The sequence below is a fragment of the Tenebrio molitor genome, chromosome X (assembly GCF_963966145.1).
Source record: "Tenebrio molitor chromosome X, icTenMoli1.1, whole genome shotgun sequence".
Lineage (NCBI taxonomy): Eukaryota > Metazoa > Arthropoda > Insecta > Coleoptera > Tenebrionidae > Tenebrio > Tenebrio molitor.
This window is the reverse complement of record NC_091055.1, coordinates 367,173-375,346: the sequence shown is the minus strand read 5'-3', so window position 1 is coordinate 375,346 and position 8,174 is coordinate 367,173. Positions and strand designations below refer to the sequence as shown.

Below are 8,174 nucleotides of genomic sequence, written 5' to 3'. Positions count from 1 at the left end.
CACGGACGGTGAAAGATACGTTAGTTTTGTTGCTGTGCTGTTTGTAAGTTTGTCAAAGATGTCACGAAACTGTTTAACGGATGGATATTGGATAATGAACGGACACTGAAAATAGTTTTGCAAGTTGTTCGATATTTTGAAAGATTTTCTATCGCGTTTAGAATGTGTTGTGTTTCGGTTTCTAAGTCTTGATTGATTGTAAAAAGAAAGTGTATCGAGTAGAATTTAAATGTAATCTGGAGCCAATCTAAAAGTGACAGTGAAAACTGTACGTCTGATATGAAACCTTATATACAGGCTGGCCCACAGGAAACGGAACAGACGTGTTTTGTGATAGTTGTCCTCAAATAATCAAAAACGGTCGGACAGGTCAAATTAATTTGCAACGGGGCAGAATCTTTTGGATATTTAGATAAATCCTACATTCATCTGTAAACTTACAATACATATTTGTTGTGTCTTTATCGTTTATATTATATAAAACTATACAGGGTATTTCATGAGTGATAATGAGCCTGACGGAATAATAAATTAAACTTACAATACATTTTCAAAAAGAGCCGGACATTTTAATGACAGTAGCCAGCTTTTTTCGGAAATATAGTGTGGGTTGCATTTTAAATTAAGTCAGGCTTATTATCACTCGTGAAATATCCTGTATATACCGGGTGATCAAGAAGGACTGTTTAAGTTGGCAATACAATTAAGAAATTTTTTATTTATAACACTGTAACTGGATATGTTTTGTTGGTTTATTTGACAAATATCTGAAATAGGTATAGCATTAACACCGACAAGCCACCAACAACCGGAAGTTACTCCTGTTATACGATTTAAAATACGATTCAGTGTTACCAACTTAAACAGTCCTTATTGATCACCCCGTATATGTATATATATATATACAGTTACTCCTGCAGCTCTGCACTGAGGTCAGTCAGGTCACAACACAACGTAGATACAATGAAAATTTAAAATTGACAAGTGACGCACAGTTGATTGTTTTTCGCTCGCTCCGCTAAAAAACTCGACTCCCTTGATTTTAGCTTGGCGTGTCGTGCTGCGAACGATTTTCGCTTGTGCTGCGAAGGATTTTAGCTTGTGCTGCGAACGATTTTACCGTGTCGCATGAAACTAATTCACTGCTGGGAATAAAATGTATGTGGCGCGCCTAAAGAAATTTTCACTTCAATAAAATTTCGTAATATTTTTTCCAAAAATATCTTTTTGTTCAATTATTTTCACTTTTTATTTTTTTCAATGTGAAAATAGTTTGCATTAAAAGAAACAAGATGCTCCTTTCAAATAAAATTGACCTGTCTTACCGATTATAGAAACTAAAATGATAATTTCACTTTCTTCCCATTGTTCCACTTATTCCACGGACAAACAAAGTGCGTACCGTGTTATCGAAATTAAATAACAGCGCGAGTTTTATTCGACTGTGTAAGATATTTGAGAATTATGTCAAAGAAAGTTTGCTGCTTAGTTCGCAGCGTATTCTGATGATGAGAATATAAAATGCACGTTTAATTGTAGAACACGTGTGATCTCTTCTTTTCACGAAATAAAGATCATACCTGCACGTCAAAGGTCCGACACGTTTACTTAATTATTAATAAACTAACAACATAACGTGCTTAAATGTTACATAATACTAGTTCGCCGTTGACATTGAAACACTGATCTTACACTTGAGGTTATTTTGTTTATTCGGGGATTTTTTATTATTACACGAACATAAACCTTCAATAATGGTCGTCGTTAAATAATAATAATAATATAAACGATCGTATAAATGAGACAGCGCACGAGAAATAATCAAACAATTACGAGCCGTGCACCAAGACCTAAGTTAATAAATTTGTCGTTATGCGTTGCATGTGAAAAATGATCAACGTCGAGAGAAATAATCGACCAATTATCACCTGTGCGAGATCGGAGGTAATACATTTATTATTACGGACTTGCGTGGCGTTTACCTTGTTTTGAAATATTAGAATCGAAGCATTGCACGACCGTGAATCCACAATTTCATTCATTCGTTATTTATTTGAATTTATTTACACTATAAATATTAATTTGTGGCGTGGTTTTTGTCCGACGGAAAATTTCGGCTTCCCTCTTAGGACATTAAAATTAAGAGTGCCAATCTATCTCGCTGATTGCTCAAGAGATTAATGCAATTCCGCGTCGGAATTGGGTTATATTTTCACTTTTTTTTGTTGTGGCAGCAATTACGAAGGTATTAAAGGAATAATTGAGGAAACAATCCAGATCGAAGTAATTAGCAATTGCGGATAAATATGTGCATTAGAATTAGCTCGGTCGCCACGATAATGTTGAATCCCACCGTGGTTTTCTGCATTTTAACTACAATTTCCATAATGGTGGTTGGGAAACGCGGCATATTTTCCATGAGAAGTATTTTTCGACCTTATTGTTGAGAAATATTCGTTTTGTGTGAATTATTTCTTACGGTTGTGTTGTTTTCGGTGCTTGTGACGAATGAGTCCTTATTATTTGTTAAATGTAATAAATTTTATAAAATCTAACCTCGAACTGTACTTGAGGAGACCTTGTTTGGGGAGGTAACGTGTCAATGGAACTGGCAAAAACAGATCGTTCGAGTCTTGATCGAGTGAGGATTCCGAAGAAAAAGCCGCAATAATAAAATACACAATTTATTCAGTCTCATTATATTAGACTTAACACTGGGAGACTATAATTAAGGATAAATTATTAGAACATCTTTACAATAACTTCACATAATGATATATATACAATGAATGCACGATAAAATAACGACAATAAAATAAATGAGAGAAAAAAAATGTGAAGGTGATGTTTGGCCCAAAGCCTCGTCGTTATTGGCCATATGTAAATTTCGGTGTGCCATCTGTCACTATCATACAAACAACCTGTGATTACAGGTGCGATCTTACAGAATAACCTCCGAGCCTAATCGCTCCTCGTTTCAGGACTATACATCGTTTATTTTCTAGGTGTCAATATTAATTTGAAGCAATCCGGCGGAACCGCGACGCAACCACGCTGTACCTTCACGTTTTCTTTTGTACTGACATCGTAATACTGAAGAAGAGTCGCTAAAATGACGAAACTGAAACAATGGACCAGCCTCTGACCGATGCACGTCCTTTTCCCCGTGCTGAAAGGAATGAAATGTGCTGGCTTGACGATATTTCCAGAGGATAAAAATCTTTCGGGCTTGAACACGCCGGGATTCTCCCAATAATTCTCTCCTTGGTTCAGTTCGTAATTGTTGATGAAAACGATCGTGCCTTTGTTGACTCTGTGACCTGCAATTTCTGTGTTTTTGCTCGCGACGTGGGGCACGATAGGCGAAGAAGCTGTACGTAAAGTTTCCAATATCGTGGCTTCCGTGTAGGGCATTCTCGATTTGTCGAAAAGATTCGGACATCGTTTCCCTCCGGTAACCAAATCTACTTCCTCTTGAATTTTTTTGGCGACTTCCGGATGTTCGACGACCGCCGCCAGAGTCACCATGACGAGATTTCCGATTGCCGAGTGTCCACCTAGAAAGTCTTCCAGTTCGAAGATGATGTGTTGCCAGTTCATGTTGGGGTCTTCCTCCAGGTGCATGAGAAGCGCGTCGGTGAAGTCTCGAGGGATGGAGTTCGAGTCGAGAGTGGCTCTGTGTTTGTCTATTATTCTGGAAAGGATGAATTGTCTAATTTCTGCGGCCCAGCGGGAGATTTTCTTCATGTGACCGTTGTAGACCGGCAGCAACCAGGGTAGAAAGTCGACGGCGTAGCCTTGGTTGATCTCCCAGAAGATTTCGTCGAAGTAGCGTACGATCTTGCGGAAGTCGGTGTCGTCGTAAGAGAAGCTGGTGGAGCACATGTACTGGGTGAACATGTTGGCACATGCCTTGAGTATGATGGGTTTGACGTCGCAAGGTTCTCCATGGGGTAGGTTGTTCAGGTGGTCAAGGAAGGTGTTGAGCTCGTCTTCGCCGACGCTGTTGACTCTGTCGTACTGGAGCGAGGTAAATCTGGGCGAGCAGTATGTGCGGGCGATGCTGCGGCGCGTCTTCTGCAGCGAGGACCAGTCACACAGGGCGAGCGCTGAAACAAACATGCAGGTTAGGGGGCAAAAAACGCAGCCTAGTCTCAAGGCCGTGGTACGAGTCGCCTATCATGCCCGGCACGCGTCAAGCTACGCCAGACCACTTCGCGGAACAGATGGAACATGCCCATTGAGGCGCGTGGACCCACACCTGTGCGCCACAACTCGTACAACTCCGCAACTCCACCAGGCCATCGTGGTTGAGACGCGGAAATGCAAATATTCGCGAGTAAAGGAACTCGATGGGGGCCAAGGACGGCACACCGTTAACCAAAATCGACACCGGATCATGGTCCGACCGGCATAATTAATGACTCGAACGGAGTCGTCATCTCGACATTTGGTTGGTCGCGGTAATGGAGCGATAATTGAGGTACTTGGCGGCGATCAGTTTCAATTTCATTAGAATCCAAGTTCAAGTTCACGGCGATCGAGTGTGTAGTGGAGCAGTCTTATGAATGAATCGGGTGCGGTATTATAGAAAGTAAAGCCTAAAGCGGCGTAATCGGCAAAAACGCGCCGCGGTGACCTCTTAAGCCTAAACCTCGCCGGAATGCATATAATTGGCCGGTACGATCTTCGCTACTTTTTGCCATAGGAATGTTGGATTTTAACGGGACTCTCGGTTTTACAGTAATTAGTGGTACGGTAAAGGCAGTCGGATTTTTCGTAAGTCGCGAAGTCCCATGCTCAGGCTAGGTTTTGATCGAGTGAGCATGGAGAAATCAACGCTCGCGTAAGCGACGAACCTGAGCGCCTGAGCGCCCGAACGTCCGAGCTTCCGGGTTTCAGCTGGTATTGGTACTTACAATTGTTGCGGTCGCCGCCGAAGAGCTTGTGGAAGCGGGCAAAGTCGGGCCGACCGCCGAAGTCGGCGCCTTTTGTTATCAGGACCTCCTTGATCAGCGTGAAGCTGTTGACGACGACGCACGAGGCGGACCCCAGGTGGATGCTGAAGATGTCCCCGTAGACCCTGCTCAGGGCGGTGAAGGCCTGGAAGGGCGTCTCGTGACCGGCAAGGAGGTGCATGCTGCCGATGAGGGGCCAGGGCCGTGGCCCCGGGACCGTCATCGGGGACTTCTTCGGCCTCTTGAACCACCACACCAGCAGCACCACACACAGACAGAGGAGCGCGAGCATGTCTGCAGCGAGTTCACTTAGACTGGTCACTGTGAGTAGTCGAACCGCTACCCTCTATATGACGGCCAGCACTTGACGGAGTTGGTGCGCGACCAATGACAGCTCCCCTCTCTTGCCCCACCAGGGGGTGCAGCTGCGATCTGGAGATTGGCCTGAAGATGGCCTGTGGCCGCCCCCGCCACTGAGCAAAATAGGAGTCCCACCGTCTCGCGGCCCGTGACCGTCTACGCCCGTGGTACACTTCGCCAGACCGAAGGTCATCATTTTTCGCGGCAAAATACACATACCGTGAAAACTGACAACCACTTCCTCGTCTCGTACACCTTTGGACTTTTCTTCGTCATCAGTAATGCGACCCCGCGCTTCGCCCGCTCTTCGCCCGCGCTTTGGAGACCTCCTCCGAACAGTCCCCACTTGACCCACACTCCAAACGCAGACCAAACCCATCGTCCCGGCACCGCCACCGCCGACTCGACCCACCATTAGACGCTCTCGTTACCGACGACACTCTTCGGATGGTAACCTACACTCTGCACTCTCGAGTCCTCTTTACAGCCAATTCATCACTATGCACGACAAGTACCCGACTCCCGGTATCGGGTTAGAACAACAATTTCACTCAACACCAGGATTAAGGTAATGCACCTATTAAAATCATTATTATCATCATCAATTCATCATCACCTCCGCATCATATATCTCCGTCACTCTGTACTAACTAGGTACATCTAGAATATCAGAATCTTTAATAATTAAAAAAAAATAATCTCAATTCATTTCAAAATAAAACTGGAACAATGTCAGACTTTTTGCCACGTGGACCAGCGTAGTTCCCTTTAGTCAAATTTTCAACTTGGCTGTTCATGAGAGAGTACTGAAGTGATCATTTCTTGTTGACCTTCCAAAAGACCGACATTAAAGTGTAAATAAATTTCATGAAAAATTGGTGATGATAACTACATATCCATAAAAAATTTTGTTATAATTAGGTACATAAATTAAAATGTAGACAATTTAGATTTTATTACTATGTGAAATAGTTTGACGTAATAGATGAAATCTGATTTAAGCCCCCGTTTATTTTCTCTTTCCTATTTTAAGAATATCCATGGTCGAATATGTAAAATAAATGTAATAAAACCTATTAGATACACATTACGCATTGTCAAATACATGTACCTGTATATCTATGTATGATCGAAAGAAATTGTAACAGTAAAAAATATCTCATTCAAAATTACGCGTATTCTTCAGGTGTTCTGCAAGGGTTTCGTTTATGTCCCGGTTTATTTAACTGTTTAACTGACGTTAATGATATAAAAGGCAATTTTGTCATTGTAATACATACATACAGGGTGTAATTGAAATGCACGGAATAATTTTAAGTACGAGCTACTGGCTTCATGTAGAACTCGGAAAAAATATTTAAATTTTTTTATGTCAAAAAATAAAATGACATTTATTTTTTGAGGTACAAACTTTTTTAATTGCTTTTAGTCTTATACGTTATCCCACAACCTCGTAGATAAATTTTCGGCACATTTTTAAAATACACCCTGTATATAATATTTCATAAAATGTACGCCAATGCGAAGTAACCTCTAGGAAATATGCTTTAAAACAAGGAAACCGCATTGGTGTACGTTTTATAAAACATGATATACAAGGGTGTATTTTAAAAATGTGCCGAAATTTTACCTACGAGGTTGTGTGACAACGTAGAAGACTAAAAGCATTTCAGTTACACCCTGTATATGTATGTATGTTGTTATTTTCGAAGAACAGATACATTTAACAACAATCTGCTTCCGAATTATCTTGATACATTTTTAAATTTGTTTTAAAATCTCCTAAAATGTTCGCGTAAATGTTACTCGTGTAACAGTACATAATTTTGGAATAAAAAAACTTTCATGTTGATTATGTAAAATAATAATAAAGCATAAAAAATATTAGTCTACGTCCAGACCAATTAGGAAATAATCTATTATTAAATTAAATGCCTTTAAATGTTACGCTGAGCATGTTGTTTTTAGTCATAAATCATACAAGTAAACGAAGAATGTGATTTAAATTTTAAACATTAAAAAATAATCAAATGTTCTCAGTACAAAGTGTCATTACTGGGATAAGAGAGAATTGAAAGACATGGACGTAACATGTAATTTCGATTTTTTGAAAAATAGACAGTCTATTGTCGAGAGGGTTTAGAGCACGACGAATGCGGTGAGGAGTGCTCTAAAGGAACAAGTTCGACAACATGTCTTGTGAAACGAGTGTAACATGCTATTTTTTCTACTTCGGCTTCATTAATTTAATTTTTTTAAATATAAAATAATTATCTAGTGACTTTGATTTTAATGGAATGGGGTTGGTATTGACGAAGCAGTGTCATTTCATTGAAAATTAAATTTCAAATTGTCTCCCTTAATAATTTATTTTGATCCAAAACATGGATTCAGGTTCAAATGTCATCACATTTAACAATGAAATTTACTATCAATACCAACCTCAGATTCAATAATAACTAGGTAGAAACGATGCCATAAAATTGATCTTTGTGAAACTGTTTTCGGTGTCACAAAATGCTCATTTTGACACCGAAGTAGAAAAATATTTTTTCCACATTAGTCACACATTTCCCATAAATTTTTATTATCAACATTAATTTCTACTTTCTTAACAAAAATATAGGGCCACACTTCAGTGGGAAGGAACATTTCTAGGTGATAACTGCTAGTCCAGTAGATTTATTATTAGAGAAGTTTAAAATGTATGTAAAAATTACTTGTATAAGTTAATGAACGGTCAAATACACCATAGAAACAAAAACTTGCGTTTGGAGGAATTTTTCATCGTCGAGAAAACACAGATGGTACCAAAGTCCACAAGAAAAGCGAGTTGTGAAAATTTTCACAAAACCC

General features: G+C 40.1%; 1 protein-coding gene across 1 annotated transcript; it reads right to left on the bottom strand.

Moving 5' to 3' along the window:
- Positions 1 to 2,668: 2,668 nt before the first annotated feature.
- On the bottom strand, positions 2,669 to 6,843 carry LOC138140408 (cytochrome P450 307a1-like). The gene is made up of 2 exons (XM_069061448.1): positions 4,920 to 6,843; positions 2,669 to 4,109 (listed from the first exon to the last, which is right to left on the bottom strand). The coding sequence occupies exons 1-2, from the start codon at positions 5,248 to 5,250 to the stop codon at positions 2,995 to 2,997; spliced, it is 1,446 nt and encodes a 481-aa protein (XP_068917549.1). The 5' UTR covers positions 5,251 to 6,843; the 3' UTR covers positions 2,669 to 2,994.
- Between the last annotated feature and the right edge of the window lie 1,331 nt (positions 6,844 to 8,174).

Excerpts from the sequence above, each read along its gene's own strand:
- LOC138140408 (XM_069061448.1), bottom strand. The coding sequence starts at position 5,250 with ATGCTCGCGCTCCTCTGTCTGTGTGTGGTGCTGCTGGTGTGGTGGTTC. Across the intron at positions 4,110-4,919 it reads CGGCGGCGACCGCAACAATT|CGCTCGCCCTGTGTGACTGG; the intron begins GTAAGTACCAAT and ends TGTTTGTTTCAG.